Raw genomic sequence first — 18,868 nt, 5'->3', positions numbered from 1 at the left:
GCGCAGACTGCGGAGCAAACCAGCTGAGACCTGAATCCAGAGTCTGCTCCCTGCTGTGTTGTTCTATCATCTCTGGTCGGCGGGTTCTGATACGATGTGCCCAAAGGGCGAAGCACCAATCCATCCTGGAGGGCAGGGCAGAGGGGACGGTGTCAGGACAGAACCCAAAGGCTGAATTTTTAAGCAATTTTCCAGTAGATACATAAATGAAAGGAATTCCTGAAAGGGGACGGTGTATGAAGCCCTGGAAGGAGGGAAAGTGAGTGACATCCCCAGTCTGGGGACGGAGCTGCCAGTAGGGCTCCTGCTTAGTCTCCCCAACCTCCCCGCATTCTGGGGTGATTCCTAGTGAGATCAGAGGCCTTTGGGATCCTAACCCTCGCTCTCCAGTTTCCCTGTTTTCTCACCCCTGCTCTCTGGGGACAACCTGGGGCCTCTCTCTCTCTCCAGGGCCTCGGGGGGCAGGGGCTCCTGACCTGGGTGCTGTGGTGGTAAGAAGGTGGCAGAGGAGTGGGTTAGAGGCCCCCACTGGCCGTGATCTCATTTCTCAACAAGCATCCTCCACAGCAGCTTCGGCTCATAGCAGAGAATACACAGCAGAGCGACATTCTCATTTTTGTAATAACCGCATTTATTTCCATTTTTGATAAAAACTAGTTAGTTCTTAACTCCCCAAACCCACATGTATAAATAATGAACATTGTCAACGTTGGAAGAGCAAATGGCAGAGCTGGGGCCCTCAGGCCACCTTTAGCAACACAGCTTTTGTTTTGGGGGGGGGCGTTTGCAGGAAACACTGAAGTTACCTATAATTTTTCTCCCACCGATTCTGCTCCCCTAGCTCCTGTGGAAACAGACTTTCTATCAATGAAGAGAAGCAGTCAGAGTGGGGTGGGGTAGTGAGGACGGCCCTGCCCACCCCGGGGTCACAGACAAACAGACTGCACGTTCCCGAGTCCCGGACGGAGCACCTGCTTGCGTCCACGGTCAGCTTCCAGCAGCACGCGGCTCACACATCCAGGGAGTTTTTAAACATCCTGGGTGCTGACCCAAAGTCTGGAGTTGGCTGAACTGGCAAAAATTGGGACTGACTCCGAAAAAGTGATAGATGCGGGTACCAAAAATCCGATGAACAAGAATAACCCCCTGGGATCTAGGCCCGTGGAACCGTGTAAGGCCTTTCTGCCTCGGTGGGAATGGTGGGGGCAAACATCAGAAGCCAAAGGTCAATTCCAAATTGGAAAAATGAGGAGCCTGTTCCTACCGGTTCACATCACGTGGGTCACCCCTTGATGGCCTGCCGACCCGCTCCCTCAAGGGTTAGTGTTTCTGTGCGGTTTGGGTAAGCAATTCAGGAAGCTATGTTTTCCTTTATGGGGGAAAAAAAAGAAAAGTAAGTGTTTCATATCATGAAGATAATGCTAAGTTTAATGCTTGATCCAGCGTTTGAAGTCCTCCCAGGGCCAGGTAGCGGGTCAGCAGGGCAGCCTGTGGTTAGACCGCGTTCCTTTGAAGGAGCTGGTCCAGTAATTGCTAGGGAAGCAGGAGACAAACACGTCAGGTTCAAGGTCAGCATCTGCGCGCCACACACACGTCACACCTGCTGGCGGCCGGGCCATTACCTTTTTGAAGACCTCAGCGCGGAGTCGGTTACTCTGTAAGATCACTCTCTTCTTTTGTTCCTCTTTTTTCTTTTTAACTTCCGGCAAGTTATTATAGATTCTGAAATAGAGTCAGAAAAACCCTCTGAGTGGTGGCGAGACACCGTGTGTGCCTGTGGCGGGTCTGTGTCCTGTCCTGGCGACAGGCTCTTCCACTTCAAAGGCAAGGCCAGCTGCGGATGGGCCATCTCGGATCTGCGAGACGCCGAGTCCCAGGGCTGCCCCGACAGGCCCCAGGACGGGCCAGGGGGGCTGTGACGGCGCCAACAGTCCGTGGGTCCCCCTCCCACCCCGGGTCAGAGCGGGGAAGCCACCTGTCCGCGGGGCAGTCACTTCTCTGCCCCTCCAGTCTGAGATAATTAATGACTCGCTTGCATAAAGTGGGAGATTCCAAACCCACCACTTGGCCACTCCGTGTAAACTTGCCCCAGATACCTTTTTGCTACACAGTTTTTGGACACTTTCCCGTGACTTAGAAAAGGAGCAGGGAACAAATGGAAGTAGCAGGAGCCGCCTGGAAGATCACACATGTAAATGTGTGTCTACCTCTTAACCTGTTGCCTTCCCAATTCAAGTGCTTCCAGACACGTCTCAGGCATAAAGTATTATGTTTTGGTCCTGGTGTAAAATCAAGAGTTTCTGAGTTATGAGCAGGGCCCAAGAGACCTTCTTCTGGACCCTTCTTTCCTACCCCTTAACGGAAACTGTTTGTGTACGGACGCCAAAGGATATTTCTGCAAGAACCCACAGTAGAAGGACTGCAGCTGAGCTCTGGGATTGCTGTATACATGGCACTCGGATAAACACTTTTTTTTTTTTCATTTTATCTCATGTCTGAAAGCCAGACAAAATTTGTTTAATAGGTTCTACAGTTAAAATAATAACTAACAATGAATAAAAACATTACTAATGACAATATTAGCAGCTGACCTTATCCTGGTTACTGAGCATGAGGCTAATCACCTGGCATAAATGTTCTCAATCCTCACAACAGTTGAAAGAGGCATGTTGTGTCCTCCAGAGTATGATTTTCCCCGCATTTTCCCCCTTTCTTTAAATTTAAGCTCAATTTGCCAGCATATAGTATAACCCCCAGGGGTCATTCCATCAAGTGTCCTCCTCAGTGCCCATCACCCAGTTACCCCATCCCCCCTACCCACCTCTTCTGCAGTCCTTTGTTTGTTTCCCAGAGTTAGGAGTATATTGAGGAAGGCAAGCCCCAGCGAGGATGGCAGACTCGTGTAAAGTCCCTCAGCTGGCTAAGGGTGGGCTGGGATTCGAAGCTCGGACTCTCTATGCACCACTCTCCCCCAACCATGTAGCATAAAGCGTCTGGGAAATGCTTGTTCCACTGATATGGTGTGAATGAGTAAATAAACACACACAGTTTCCATGTCCAGGAACTATTCTGGAAAGGGCCAGGGACATAGACGATAAGGAATCAGTAGGAAAGCCGAATGTCCCAAAGCTCCACAGTGGAAATCCCTTCAGATGCAGAAGGCCGTCTTCTGGATACGAACCATCTGAATCGTGTGGGCAGCTTAAGATAAAAATTCCTAGGTGTCACTCCTGGAGTGTCTGATGTAGTATTTTGTTAAAAGGGCTTCCTAAATAAATTATGGTACATCCATACCATGCCCCACTCAGCAGATAGTGAGAACCAATGAGAAAAATCATCTATGCCTGTATCTTTTGACACAGAAAGAACTCACATATTATAAAGCAAAAAAAGTAAGCTATGGGAAAATAATTTATATGGTATGACCCCATTTATGATTTAAAATTAGATAATTTTAGATGTACAAATAAAAGTCAGTTTCCAAGCAGAGAGAAAGGCCAAGAAGAATACACAGAAGGTGATAACTGTGGGTCTCTGGGGAAAGGATTGGGCTCAGGGAAGTGGGGTAGGAGGTGGGAGGGGAAGACAGTGGACTTAGACAGACTTCAGCTTTTTCTCTACTGTTTGAGTTTTTAAAATGAAAATGTGATTTAACAATACAACTAATGACAAAGAATACAAAAGAAAAGAAAGGTCCAGTGTGATTGTGGGTGAGTGAAGTCTGAGAGCCAGGGTCAGAGCCCACCCAGGACTTAGTGAAAACCCAAGTAAACTCCATCCAGGGCATGCCCCATAGCCTAGCTCCTGAACCCTCCCTGAGCCTCGGTTTCCTCTTCTGGAAAGCCACAGGGCCATCCTGTCAACCCTGAATGCTGCTTTGAGATCTAGCATTTTCATTGCAAGGCTCTGAAATAGCAGCTTTGGGTTTAGGGACCGGGAGGGGAAGATTCAGCTGAATTTTCTCGCAAAATTGAAGAAAGAACACAACTCTGCACTTCTCAAACAGCAAGTCTGAAAACCCGGTGGCCCCTCAGAGCCCCCAGTTAGAACACCATGAATCCGTCAATCAGGTGGCTAATAGGATGCTCCCCTTCTTGTCACTTCCACTCTTTGACTTACAAAGGGCCCCCCCGCCCCCACTGCAGATGATCGAAGTTGGCCAATTATCATGGAAACAATTCAGTCATGCTAAAAGCAGAGATTTTTGTGCCTGGACTGTGGAGAAATATATTCTTCCTATTTCAGCGGTTTTCCTAAGCTCGCTATCAATTGGGTGTAATTATTAGAGTGCGTCCCAGTGCTAGATACTTTACTATAAACAAATGACATTTTACTTGCATGAACTTGGCCAACACTGCTGAGTTCTTGCCTTTCGGGTAGGAGGCCAGGGCTCAGAAAGAATGGCCGCCTTTGTGTGCATCAGGTTGGTGAAATTGTGGGGGTCTGGAATCGCAAGCAGCCAAGCAGAACAGGGGAGTTTGCACCAGCAGGGCCGCCAGGCCCGCCGGGGATACAGCGTCAGGAAGGCCAGCGTGTGGCCCGCGGTGGCTTTGCTGGCTCCCATGTGCCACGGGCTTCCAAGTCTGGACTCTCTTCTTGCAGGCTCTGCTACTGTCAAGGCCCTCAGGAGAAACCGCCTCTCTCCTCATAAAATCACCTTCAAAGGTGCACAGCGACACACAGCACCTGCCCACAGAGACGATGAGCGTGTGCAGAAGCTTTCCCATTACGAGTCTGGGGATCTCTTAGAGACCAATTACTGGACCAGTTCAGAATCCAAGACCCACCGCTTTCCTAAGGCTTTTCCAAGAACGGCATTAACATTCAGAGGTGCAATTGGACAACTATACTTCTCTTAGCCAGCTTTTCAAACTCACGGCCAAGAGGACCTCAAGACATTAAAGTTGGACCTGGAAATAGTGACTCCTCTGGACAGCGCCTGGACGCATCAGACACCCTCCCCCGCCTCCCCCCACATTTTTCGATCTCACACGATAACCAAGTACCTTTTAGATCGCATGTGCATCTCCTTCTCTGAAATGTACCTTTCTTTGGGTTTGAACAAGTTATCTGGAATGAAAGAGAAAGAGGATTAATTTTGGAAGGTATGGATACGGCACATTCTAGAGAAACACTGCAGTGGACTTAGTACACACTTTGCTACTGATCCTCAGTCTAAGCCCCGCCCTGCTGCAGATACTGCAGGACATAGTAGACACTCAGACACCATAAACGGTTATATTAAAATTGACAACCAATACATTGGTCTTGGCAATAAATACAGGCATGAAGCGCAAGGTTAGCATCTAACATACTTTGCAGACAGTGACCCTTGAGTGTGCTCAGACAGCAATAGTCACGGTGCGCAGGGTGGGCAGCGCCAATGTGGCGCGAAAATGTGCTTAAGTGTCACCCTGGGTGCAGGGCCCTGGGTGTCAGGTGAAAGATCTCCACACTAGGCTCTTGTCTCGAAGGACAAGGACATCTCCCTGCTATCACTAGAGCATTTTGAGAGCAGGAGTGGACACTCACAACCGGGGCCCTTGGTCAGGGACACTCAACCTTGGCATCCATTCTCCTGCAGGACTACCCACTTCTAATCACTATGAGTCTGGAATGTTTTTCATTGTAAGTCCATGTTACTAATCACAATGATGCTTACAGATGGCACACTTGAGCGTGTTATAAATACATTTTTAAAAAATAGTGAATACCCTCCTGCAATAATGCCATCTCCCACGAGGCTCTTGACCCTAAAGACTGGCCAAGAGTCTGTCACACAAAAATCCTCTTGGGGTACGTGTTGCATGGAGTACCTCTGAGAAGCTGCCACACTTGCTGGAACACCTGGACGGGGACCAGGTCCCCTCCTCCACTGAATACAAGCAGGCAGACACCTCAACATCCTAGCTAAGTATCACAGAGTTGAAGTGGATTCCCTGTGATCCCCAGTGAAGACCTCACATGTTCCTATCAATCTCCTCCATGGGGGGCCTGTCCCCCCACTCAACGCTCCTGTGGAGTCACGCAAGACCTCTCGGGCTTGCAGAATTCTCCACGAATATACACGAGGGTGGGGTAGAGACAGGAATTCTAATGAATTTCTCCCCTCTAGAGAAAGAAAACACAGCTACTGATTTAAAAACTGGAAACAACAGGGTGGCTGAGCTTGGAGTCTAGTTATTGAACATGAGTGGAAAAAAATGGCACCATTACTTAACTTCAAAGATAAGATTCCTAGGAGGAATAGGAGAGGAGACAAAAGAAAAAAAAAATCAGAAGAATTTTCCCAGCTAAGGGAAAACATCCCCAGTGTTTGGAAAGGCATGAGAGAAAGAAGCAGTGAACATCGCCATTGCACCCACCCTTGGCTTTCGCCCCAGAAAGAAAAGCTTCAGAAACATCCCGATGACTTTCCCAAAGACATGGGGTGTCACCTTAAGGCGACCAGGTCTTGGGAAAGCGGTTGTGTGACTTTGAAGACTCCCACTCAGGCCAGGAGAAGGAACCTCTACAAAAAATTAAGAGTCGAGCCTGGATTAGCTTTCCTCAGGAGGGACTTGAGATTAGGGCACGGTCAACCCAGACAGATAATGGTGCTCCCAAGGAATACAAACGTCACAAGCCGTATCCGTGATATTTTTTATAATCTTAATCCAATGGTTTGTGGTGTACTCTGGGAAATTCGTTGGTTTTTTGTTTTGTTTTTTAAGTTTGTTTCTCTAGAGCACCTGATATCACAAAGCAGCTTTGGTTTTATTTCCAAGAGGAAACGAAAGCAAATGTGAGCTCTTTGGCACCTCCACTGTTTTGTTTTCTGGGCTCTCCATGGCCTGCTGTGCCTCAGCAGGAATTGAAATTCGGGGCCCAGCAGCCCACATTAGGTGCAAAACAAGTAGGTCCGGCATCCAAGCTGGTCGGGCCCTCCTGGGCTGGTGGGCTCCACCCACACTCTGGGAAAGTGCTCCTTAGTTGCTGACTTAAAGGTTTCATAACACCACCGAGCCCATCTGATGAATAGAGAGACCAAAGAGAGAAGCGGGGGTTCTGGGCGCCTGAAGGTAGTTGTTTGAAGTAAAGCAAGTGGCTTGCTGATCGCTCTCAACCTCACCAGAGTACATAGAACTCTACGTGGCTCTCAGAGGGGGAAGGAGAGGGGAGAAATGGCACATCAGACATGGTGGGGGGGGGGGTCCTTGTTATTATTGATAACAATACTCCTAGCACTTATTGGATGCTTCCCTATGTGATCTTCATACCAACCCTGTGACTTGCTCATGATTTTCCATATTTTAGGATTGGGGAAATCTGAGGTCAAAGGGCTATTTCCTGTTCAGGTTCATGAAGTGAAAGAGTGAATGGCAGAGCTGGGTTTCAGCCCGAATTAGTCCAGCCCTGTCCACAGGTGCTCTTAACCTCAGAACACTGCCACCGACTCGTGTTGCAGAATCCACATACTGGAAGCCCTGATAATGCCAGTCCACTTCCCAGGAGGCCAACCCCAAATGTGTTTCTCTTGTATTCCTTCCTCCTACATCTAATGAGCAACTACTACATCACCAGGGGTTGCTCAGAAGAAAGGTAAGATCCTACCATCATGAACCTCATTTGTTGGGGGCAGGTGGTGTTTAGATGATTAACAAACCGGCCACAAAGTATCAGGCAAGTGCTCGGAAGGAAATGAAACGTGATCACATGGTAAAGGGGAGTTGGGGCGGTAGGGGGAAGAGATATTGAAACCAGAACCCAGATGAACATAGGACCAGCTGTGGGAGGCTCTGGGAGAAGGGGGTCAGTGGGGAGAACCAGTGAGGGCCACAATGGATGCAGTGTGAGGGAGGGAGGGAGGGCTCGAGGCATGAGGCAAAGTCAGGCCAGCAGGTGACACAAGATCAAAGACAGCATCACTACCCACCCCCCTGCCCGGCACACCTACTGAGAGCCCCCCGGGGACTGTGAGCACCGAGCGTGGGCACTGGAAATGTAAACCAGAATCTCCAGACTATGCTACTGTGCACCCAAACTGGGAACCACCTATACTGGGTTTTGTAAGCCAGCTTAAGGGGCTTTGTAAGCCTGGTAAGGAGTATTTCTTCAAAGTGAGAGAGAGATAAATATTTTTTAAAGGAGGGGGGGCACCTGGGTGGCTCAGCACTTAAGTGTCTGCCTTTAGCTCAGGGCATGATCCCGGGATCGAGTCCCACATCGGGCTCCCCACAAGGAGCCTGCTTCTCCCTCTGCCTGTGTCTCTGCCTCTCTGTGTCTCTCATGAATAAATGAATAAAATAAAATAAAATAAAGTGAGCGAGATGGAGAATCACGTGGGGTTCTAACCAGGAGATCTGATTAGTGTTGGTAAAATCTGGCCAGCGGCTGTTCATAAACAAACTCAGATGGAGGAGCCACAGACAGGCCCTGGGGAGGGAATCAGGCACCTGGAGGGGGAGCTAGAGAGGGCAGTGCTCCGAGGGCGAAGTTGGTGGGCTCTGGCTTCACTGACACTGCCTGTGGGCGAAGCGAGTGGTGGGCTGGGAGAGGATGGGGACGACTTCCAGACTGTGGGCTGGAGCGACTGTTCCCCAGATGCCTGCTAGGCTTCCACCCCTTTGGTGCTATGCAGTAGAGACACGAAGGTCACTAAGACCAAGGGCTTAAAGCCCAGGGTGAGAGCCAGAAAAATAAGGCCTTTGGGAGCCGGGACCAATGGTCTACATGGGGCAGAGGGCTCCTGGGGGAGTGGGCAGCCCGTGGGGGCAAGAGCAGGGCTGGGGGGGCTTGGCAGGAGGAGAAAGCAGAGCTGAATCTTAGTATGGCAAATCGAACTTCAATTAAAAAAAAAAAAAAAAAGAGCTGACGCTGACGGTGGGGGGAGGAAGGGTGGCCCAGGGGGTGGGGGGGATGTCGCAGAACCACGGGCACCTGTGTGCAGCAAGAGTCGGTTCTTCAAGCCCCCGTGTGACAGGATCCACTGGGAGCCTCACTTCGTGGAATGGAAACCACCCTGCATGCGCTTTGTTTAAATAAAAAAAAAAAAAAAAAAAATACCGCAAAACCGCCTCTATCAATTCTCCTTGAATGAAATTCTGCCTTTATGAAATTAAAGTGACTGGTGAGAACAATTTGCAGCCTGCTTATGGGCCGTTTATGGATTTTCCTTGAAGCGTTGTTATTGCAATTCACTGATAGGGAGCGAGGAGAACCCTGGTTGTATTTACCTTTCATTAACACTCAAAGAGAGGAGGTTTGGGGTTTGTTTTCAGTTTTTTCAATAAAATTTCTAAGGTAAATTGCCCATTTCTGTATTTCTGCAAAATCCTACCCCCCCCCACCCCCGAATCTGTTGTGTCTGGCTCATTCTTGTCTCGAAGCCAGGGGGCCTGTTGATAATTTAATTCGGCAAGGCCAGACACACTTAACCCCTTGCCTGTTTCAAAGTTGGCCAATAACAAGCTACCAAGATCTTGGTGCCCCTGAGGCTGCTCTGGGGGGGTGGGGCGCGGAGTCAGAGCTGAGTCCCATACCCCATCGGTCTCTGTAAACACACGTGCTTATTAATAACCCTCGCCTCCTACGTGTGTGAACACGCACACACACACACACACACACAAGGGGACAGGTGGCCTTCACCTTGTATCTCCAGGAGGCAGCAAGGATCAGCCAGTCGCCAGCATGATTGGTTGTTTATGGGCCTGGGGTGGTTCTCCCTCCACACGGGGCCCTATCTACGGCTCTGACTGCAAAGCTTCATTTTCCCTATTGAGCAAGTAATCTAAATGATAATCAAGTCCATGCTGGATTTATTACTACAGCTCCCTCCCAGGAGCTTGTTCTCTGCAGTCACCCTGAGCACTTTGAAGAATCCTTCAGGTCCTTGTTCCCCCCATCTGAGAAACCCCCAAAACCAAGAGATGCCTGTTGGAGAGAATCCAGCATAGAGCCAATAAACCACTTTGGAGTGTTGATACCAAGTCTACACCTCTCGGCATCTTCTGTGAAACATTGGGTCTATCGAAAAAGAATGCAGATAGGGTGTGGGTTTTGGGGGGGGCGGTTCTCTGAAAGATTTTCCCTAACAAAGGACCCCAGTATCTGTGCTTTCTGAGATCACAAGGCCATTGAGCAGCTGGCCATCCTTTCGGCCGGAGTGCTTACATCATGGCTTTCAAGAGTTAAATGCAATCCCTTGCACATCATTTCTATTCAGCTCACTTTGGTGGCACCTCTAATCTGCCTGACACAGGCAACAGCGGAGTGGTCTAGGTTGGGCTAATTAGCCTCCCGAAATTAAATGGTACACACGGCACCGCACAAAGGCGAGTGGAAAGATATTTCAGTGCCTTGCCTCCGAAGTGCTCTTGCGATGATAAAATCCTGTGCTGGATAAACATTCTCATTTTTCTCAGATCATTTCTGGCCTTCGGTGGAATCCTGCTCTGAATGGCAGTTCCACAGGGTAGGCAGGCTGCTCCGGGCCCTGGATGGTGGTGGCGGCTGCACAGATGCTGGCGTTGACATGCAAATGATGCTCGGCTCAATTACCACCCAGCTACACCAGAGAGGGGCTGATGTCAGAGCTGGAAAATGCAGCGAGGCTCTCCCATCCTTCCGGCGAAGGGATGCAGCATGAAGAGCTCAAGGATACACCAGAGGTCTCCAGGGATGCCGACTTCTCTCCGCAGGTACTAAGGTATGAAGTCCGCTGGTTACACAAGTGACTCGGTCTGTTGGTGGAGAGCTCAGTCCCCGTGCAGAGTTTTGTCCTGGGGCAGAGAGCCGGGCAGGGATGCTGGTGGTGACAACAGCCCGCCAACACCACCAGCAGCCCACGAGACTCCCCGCAAATCTTCATAATGGGAGAGCCCTTGGTGGGGCCCAGGGGCCGCAACTTCAGCTCCCCCAGCGAGAGGAACCAGATCCCCAAGGCCAACATGTCTACGAAGAACATTTGTGGAAAGATGTGGAGTCTTCATGCCATCCCTGGTTTTATCCTGTGCTTGGACCAAGAGCAGCCAGCCAAGTCCCCCCACCTCCCTCCCAGCTCCTTCAGGGTCTTTTGCTATGTGATTCCAGACTTGGCTTATAGCTCCTGCCAGGCCAGCTCTCTTCCCAAGTGGCCCTGACTCCTTAGTGACAAAGTGGGGGATGGATTTTTTCTACTCTGCTTCCTCATCCTCCCAACACCCTTGCTCCTTTCAATCCACGCTCCATCCCTATGGCCAAAGACGACAAATGTTAATATTTCTATGTATTATCTGGTTATTCCTCAAAGGCTCAGCAAATGACGAAGGGGCCCAAGGCTCTCTGCTGGCTCTCATGAAAGCCACGAGGACCGCAGAGGAAGGCAAGCCTGTATCACTGGTTACCTCTCCTCTGCATCACTCCTACTTAAGCTCTTGGTATAGATAACGCCCGTTCTTGCCATTATTTTAGAGTCACATTTGTGAAATACTTTCCAAAGGGACTATGACTGGCTCCTTTCCTCTGATGGACTTTGTGCTGGGTACCAGCATGATGGCATGGTTACGGGTGCCGGGGGAACCTACATGGAGACAGGTCTAGACAGAGCCTGTCAACAGACAAGCTTCCAATGAGGCAAAGCAGACCACAGACCGTGAAGGTGGCACCAAACTCTACGGCCCAGAGGCCGCCAGGGCCCTCAACCCTTGCTTCCTGGCACTACTAGACCAAAGGATACAAGTAAGGAGAGTAAGACCCCCATTCCACAATCCCAGGTTTCTGTGGGAAATGGGAGACTTAAACTCCAGGAGGTGGGGTTTCCTTAGCAAAGCACGGTAGATAGTTCCATAAGCAGAGAGTCCTAGAGCGGTATTTCCAAAGTGGACTCTCGAGAATTGGATAAAAGCATTTCCAAGGTTGAAAAAGTATAGGGGGAACAGGGTCAAACTAATGTAAGCAGTCTTCGTTGTTGCACAACTTATGGGTGCCTTTGACAGGCATAATCATCAGTTTTCAAAATTAGTGTTTATACCTACAGCATAGCAATTAATCTATCTCAAAAAGAAAATCTGCTCTACTTTCCCCACATTTCCCTTAAAAATGTGTGTGTTCAACGGCAAGTTTAAATTACTCATTTAAAGGGACTTTAACAATGGCTCAAATCACACACTTCACTGTAAAACAGCAACAGTTAGTGAAAGTCTGAAAGATTAACTGTTGATATGAGAGTCATTGTTTGTTCCAATTCCAGGGTTTGCCAGCATTTTTTAGGGAACCACAAAATACGGTGATTTACAGATGATGAATAAACTTTCCTTCCCATTGCCAAGTAGATTTATATACTCAGTGTCACCGCAAGGTTTACTACTAAACTGCATCGTGAGATAAAAGGAAAATCATTTGGAAAATAAAATCCAGACAATTGGGAAAAGGAATCTCCCATAAAGTGATTTTTTTCCTCCTTACCGCTCTGTAATTCCTGTTTCCACCTTGAACTATTTTCATTGGAAACAGCACTGTCCTTCTAACCGACAGACGTAAATTGGTCTTTTTCTCCCACGTTTCTTAAAAAGAAACAAAACACCTTTATCATCGGCCTGTGAAGGACACCATAATAGCGCACTTGGAAAGATCTTTGAATCAGGGAAACAGTCTCTTAGCTAAACCGTGCTGCTTGTTTTCTTTGCAGAACTGATGAAGTAACAATGACTTTTATCTGATAAGCACATTTAAAAATTCCTTTGTGAGTAATATTGGGAGAACTACCCCCCCCCCAAATATTTATTCAGATGTTTTATGGGAGAACATTCGCGAGATCAGACCAGGCGGACCAGCCTTGGACCACGCGGCCGGGGCTCAGCTTAGCTGCATGATGAACAGCACATTTTTATGACTGCGATGACTTCCCTGCCATCTCATATCTGCTGGGTCATTTCTCTAGCTCGATGCTCTGGGAATGCAAATTCATTTTAATACTTTGCTCTGGCCAAGATCATCAGTGAAGGCAGATCTGCTGGGGGAGGAATTCTGCGGTGCCTTCCAGAGAATTCCGTTCCTCTACTGGTCCGTGATCTGAATGGCTCTGACTTGGATCACCTTGGGAAGTGTGGATAATGCAATTCAGATGAATTCAGTCTGTTTTGCTACGTGCAGCAGAGCAGCCCAGAGTGACTCAGTGCGGGGTGTGCCCATTGGCGCTTACCGTCTAGGGGGGCTTTACTAGCATCCCCACCTGACCGTAAGCCAGGGTGGAGAAGGTAAGAAGGTTGGGGATCCAGAGACATACAAGAGCCATGAGCCCTCACAAGGCAGGATGAGGTGGGGGCAGGGGACGGGATGGGAATATCAGGGAGAGCTTCATGGAAGGAGGGGACATGCCTCATAGGTTTTCTAGGCATTTGCAGGTTAGGGGGACAGTGTGAGTGGGTCACCAGCAGGATCCCGATAGGCAGAGAGCAGAGAGACAGAAGCAGCCGGGACTGCGTGAGAGCACGGCGGGACTTCCATGACCATGCAGGTCAGGCATTATGGGAACCAGAAGGAAGGGCCTTGAGAGTAAGAGGTTAAGGAAGATGCTGGACTTAGGCGGAGCCAATGAGGTGAGGCAGCATTTTATAGGGCAGAGACAAGGAGAGACAGACAAGGCTTCTCTCAGGTGCTTCCGGAACCCTGATGCAAGGACAGACAGCTAAGGACACCAACTGGGAAGCCTGGGAGGTGGGCAGAGTCAGGCCAGGAGGGGCCCAGGTCATGGGGTCAGGATGAAATCCAGGGGGAACTCTGGGCTGGACTCCCAGGCTGGGGGGCTGCAGCGGGAACAGGCCGGAGCCACACCCTGGTCAGCAGGCGGTGGTGAGGGCGCCGCTGATGGAGCACCTACAGGCTACAGAGGCGCTGCCTACACCTGACGCTCTCTGTTCATCCCGCCCCTCACTCATCCTATTAGGCAGAAGCGATGACTTATTCTGAAACACTCCAAGTTAGGGACCAACCCCCAGGCCCCTGGGAGCCAGGTAGTGATGTCAGGGAAGGCGGGGGATGGCCCTGAGACTGGAGGTCCATGGTCTCCTCCTTCCTCCTCCTGCTTCCTTGGCTCTCACCTTCTCTCCCCCACGACTCAGCAGTCACTACCTTACATTGATTCCATCACCTCAAAAGCTGTCCCATCTGTCACCGTCCTGGATCCCGCTCCCCTGCCCAAGGCCTGCCCATCCCGTCCTGCCCTGGCCTCAGCTCTTGACCTTCGAATAAGGTTCAACTTGGAAGCAGCATTCATGATCCCCGTTAGCCCTCCTGGGCTCCTCTGTGGCCCGTCTGCCACCCCGTCGGCCCACACCCCCACTCCGCAGTTCCATCCAAGCTGACCCAACACCTCACGCACCCCCATCCCGCTGCACCTGCTCTGCGCCTCGATGAGCCAACACGGCCCCAGCCCAGCACACTTCAGAGGTCTCCCCATCCGAAGCGCCCACCAGCCCCAAGTGGCGCTTCTCCCTGTGTTTCCTCCCCCACGAGCTGGGAGGTCCGTGAGACCAGGGGCTGTACCTGGCACACGGTGAGTTCCCAAGAAAGTTTCGCTAAGAGACAGAGGAGCAAAGTCCCATGTCACTGCCGCAGCCACATCACGGTGGGCCACACCACGGGGGCTCCAGGCCAGGAAAGGAACATATGCGTGTGCTGACTCTGATTCAACCCACAGCCGGCGAGTAGTAGAGACAGGCAGGTGGAGACACGCCTTCATAAGGCTACTCGCTTCCTGGTCTCCCTGGAGTCTCAGCTGCTCATGAATGTCCCCATCTACCAGCGGGGAGCCCGATTACCTGTCCCACACCTGTCCACCTGTCCGCGTGCACGCACACGTGCGGCCCGGCCCTGAACCCTGAAAACTGCTCGGCATTCATGGGTCAACAGGAAGCAGAGCCGGCGCCCTGGCCCTCGCTGTCAGCAGGCCTGCCGCTGAGATGCCCGTTGTCCCGGCAGCCCCCGGCCGGCCAGGCACCTGTTAGCCACCAGAGCGCCCACCTGAGCCTCTCAGGTGCGTCCCCGACACCAGACTGCTGTGCAAATCCCGGCGACGGGAGGCAGCTAGCCCAGCTCGGAAAGCCCACCCACCCGCCTGCCTGCCTGCCTGCCTTCCTTCCTTTCCTTTCCTTTCCTTTCCTTTCCTTTCCTTTCCTTTCTCCTTTCCTTCCTTCCTTCCAGCCGACGTCTTGACGCTGTAGCCACAGCTCGTTCACGCATATGATTTATTAACTAATTTAGCATGTAAGGAAAACATCTGCATTTCGCTTTTATCATCTTGCCAGCAGACAGGCTGAAGACAAGATGTGTACCGTAGACTTGTTTAATGGGGCCCTAAACACTCCCTCTCCCTTGCACGAGGCTCCGGTTTCCAAAGTTGTCTGATTTCACTGACCTAACACAAACAAACAGGAGCATAAAGCTCTCATCGACACATAAATATGGCAGGGATGGGCAGTGGCCATAAAACCCCGGCCCCAAAGTCCTGCCCACAGCATCCTAGTGGCTGTGGCTACCTCCAAGCTGGGGGGGACGAAAAGGTATTTGAACTATTGACTGGTTATTAAAACCATTGACTGTGTCCGATCACCCTTTAATATAGACGATTTCAAGATATTCATTTAAAGTGAATTTTGGGGACACCTGGGTGGTTCAGCGATTGAGGGTCTGCCTTTGGCTCAGGGCACGATCCTGGGATCCGGGATCAAGTCCCACATCGGGATCCCCAAAGGGAGTCTGCTTGTTCTCTGCCTGTGTCCCTGCCTCTCTCTCTGTGCCTCTCATAAATAAATAAAATCCTTTTAAAAAAATAAAGTGAATTTTGTTTAAAGATTTCATTTAACATGAACTTGTAAGCAGACCTGTTGAGGGGGAAATGCCACAGTTGGACAATGTAGTGCTGAGAATACCGTCTCCCCAAAAAGACATGTTCAGGTCCTCACCCCCCACTCAACCTGTTTTTGTGAATTAACTTGGAAACAGGGTCCTGGCAGACGTGTATAAGTTAGAATGGGTGACAGTGGATGAGGGTGGACCCCGATCCAGCGACTGGTGTCCTCCTAAGATGAGGAAATTCGAATACAAAGACACACAGACAAGGGCAGGTGGCCACGTAAAGAATGAGGCAGAGAACGCAGTGATGCATCTGTAAGCCAAGGAACACCAAGGATTGCCAGAAGCCACCAGAAGCTAGGACGCAGGCCTAGCATGAATGCTCCCTCTGAGCATCCAGAAGAAAACCAGCCATTTAGACCCCCTGATTTTGCACTTTTGGCCCCCAGACTCTGAGACAACACATTTCTACTACTTTAGCCACCCGGCCTGTGGTCACTTGTTAAAGCAGCTTGAGGAGGGACCAACGGGCATCTCTCCAATAGTGGAGATGATGGTCATCCTAGAGCATCTGGCACCCACAGCTGGAAGGCCCAGGGGACGAGGAACCCTGCGCCGCTGCTGACGAATGGCCCCACATGGAAGACACTCCTGGTGTCTCTGGGTCCCCATTTCTTCCTGCACAAAGTAAAGCTAAAACTAATCTTCCCGACTAAAAAGGAAGCTAATCAGATGCCATTTTTTTGCACATGAATCTGCTGAGGTCAACGGCAGCGCTGTTTCGTGTTTGTTGTCATTTTCTAACAAGTAAGATCTTCAGAAATGTCGAGGCCAAGTGGCCCACCCATCACGAGCACCCCGGCGGCCCTTCCCAGGACAAGCACAGACATCCAAGGGCGCAGGGGGCTCCCACTTGCAGCTGATGGTTGGTCCCTCATGGTAACCTGAGAAGTCTGCTCCTGAACCCAGATTTCTCTTGGTCGAGCCAGCAGAGAGTTTAGTCCCCAGGAGAACACACCCAAATCCAGCCAGGCAGCTTGAAAACGCTGGTGAGACACATTGTCAAAGAGGGAAAGTCTTTGCATGTTCATTTTGTTGGTTTTTTTTTTTTTTTTAATTTTTTGAAAAAGCGTGCTGGAAAATGTCACTGGGAAGGAACAGCAAAATCCTCTGCCACGAGAAGGATGACCGTTGCCCGGGGTCTTAGGACTTGCAGCGCCATGGGTGGATGAAGGGGACGGCCTGGCCACGGGCCACAGAGGTCAGAGGGCATCCTGGCATCACAGCCCTTGGTCTCTGTCACCCAGGCTCCCCTACGCTGTTTGTAATGTTTGCTAAGCTGCATTTTATTGAATATGCTTATTTCCCTAGAGGACTTTTATTCAGATTTATACCCATGATTTCACCTCCTGGGGGCCAGCACGTTTTGCTAGGAAGAAAGCTCTTGTTCCTCTGTCCAAAGGAATAAAAGGGAGGTTTCCCCAGGCCTCCAGATTTTCAGATTTGAGTTGGCAGTTTTGCTCTCATCTCTTGTTATTCTTGCTGCTTTAATAGCCTGTTTATAAGGTCCGAGAAGAAAGGACCAAGGCCCGTCTGGCTCCCCGCGCCATCCGCAGCTCCCAGCAGGGTGCCTGGCCCAGAGAAGATTCCTGAGAACTCCCTGTCTAGCGAGCCTATGCGTGCCGCCCCTCCCCGGGGTCAACGCGACACCAGCCCCACTGCGTTTGGAAAGCGGGGCATCCACTCCCGGAGCTCACAGCGGGAAAGGGGTTTCCAGATGACGAATGTTGATGTAGACAAGCTGGAATCGACCTCGCGCCCGGAGATCTGTTTTGCAATCTATAAAGGGCAGAGGGGATCTCTTGCAAATGTCTGTTGGGAGCCAAGAATGTGAACTTGCTACCCTGGCGGCTGCAGGCGAGTGGCTTCCTGCCCAGCTCCGGAGGTGCGTTCGTGTCCAAGTGCGTTCTGCTGAACCCAGTGCCCCACACGAGCGCCCAGCACGGGGTGGCTCCCGGAGCAGGCTTTAGGATATTGGGGTTCGGGCGTGTGCGGCAAACCCGAGGCCGCTGCAGGTCAGGGGTAGCATTTGCACCATCACTGTGGGTGAAGGTCCCGGCCCCTCAGGCCACCCCACCCCCCCAGCCTCACCTGCCCTCCCAAGCCACCTGTAGCTTACCACTAAGGGGGTGGGGAACCGTGAACTGCTTCTTGTTGGTGCGGACGGGAAAGAGGGTCTGCTTCTGCCCCAGGTTCTCCTTCCGCTGCGCTTTTCTCTGCTGTACCATATGTTCTAGCTTCTTCAGCCGCTCTTGGGAGCGAGAAATGAACTGGGGTTTACGGGTTTCCAGTGCTTCCTAAAAACAGCACGAAGATATTTTACCTTTTTAATAGAAGTGACACAGACAACACACCCCTCTGATTTGGTCAGGAAGCTGATCGAAAGGACCACGTTCAGAGACCAACAGCCACGGCCGTGGGCACACCCCGACTTTCTGCTGCTGCCTCCTGTCAAGACTGTAGGAGACGTGTCATGAGGACACAGGTCCTGTGGGTCAGCCCCAGCTGGCACCGAGGGCCCCCTGGTCACCGACAGCGAGAGGGCACACTGCCACCCACCCCTCCTTCCCCGGCCACCCATTCAATCTCCAAAGGACCAAAATCCAAGTGCCCCGAATTGCATATTCCAAAGACACATGGGTGGGGAAAGAAAGGGATTATGAGTCACTTGCTTCTGCTGGGGGTTGGAAGCCTCACACACAGACTCAGATCCTCCACCCAGTGCAAAATACGTGCCTTTTCAGGAGAAACCATAATCCTGGCTAATGGGAACGTCTATTCCCAGGATGACAAAGTTGGCAAAGTATCTTTGCCTCTGCAAACTGGTTCTTTTTTTTTTTTTTTTTTTAAGATTTTATTTATTCATGAGAGACACAGAGAAAGAGACAGAGACACAAGCAGAGGGAGAAGCAGGCTCCATGCAGGGAGCCCGACGTGAGACTCAATCCCAGGACCCCGGGGTTACCCCCTGGGCCAGAGGCAGGCGCTCAACAGCTGA

The 18,868-nt window shown here is 50.8% G+C and overlaps 1 protein-coding gene across 6 annotated transcripts in view; it reads right to left on the bottom strand.

Annotated features, from left to right (window-relative positions):
- Positions 1-620: 620 nt before the first annotated feature.
- Positions 621-18,868, bottom strand: part of C2H10orf90 (chromosome 2 C10orf90 homolog) — a 215,649-nt gene continuing 197,401 nt past the window's right edge. For all 6 annotated transcript variants that reach the window (XM_041746675.1, XM_041746671.1, XM_041746673.1 and 3 more), the window contains 4 exons: positions 17,990-18,167; positions 5,007-5,070; positions 1,623-1,722; positions 621-1,533 (listed from right to left, as the gene is read on the bottom strand). In XM_041746675.1, coding sequence (XP_041602609.1) covers positions 1,495-1,533; positions 1,623-1,722; positions 5,007-5,070; positions 17,990-18,167 — 381 coding nt within the window. In that variant the 3' untranslated portion in view covers positions 621-1,494. The remainder of the gene's footprint in view (positions 1,534-1,622; positions 1,723-5,006; positions 5,071-17,989; positions 18,168-18,868) is intronic.

Source organism: Vulpes lagopus, chromosome 2, assembly GCF_018345385.1.
Source record: "Vulpes lagopus strain Blue_001 chromosome 2, ASM1834538v1, whole genome shotgun sequence".
Classification (NCBI taxonomy): Eukaryota; Metazoa; Chordata; class Mammalia; order Carnivora; family Canidae; genus Vulpes; species Vulpes lagopus.
The sequence above is the reverse complement of the archived record's forward strand: the minus strand, read 5'-3'. Positions and strand labels throughout refer to the sequence as shown.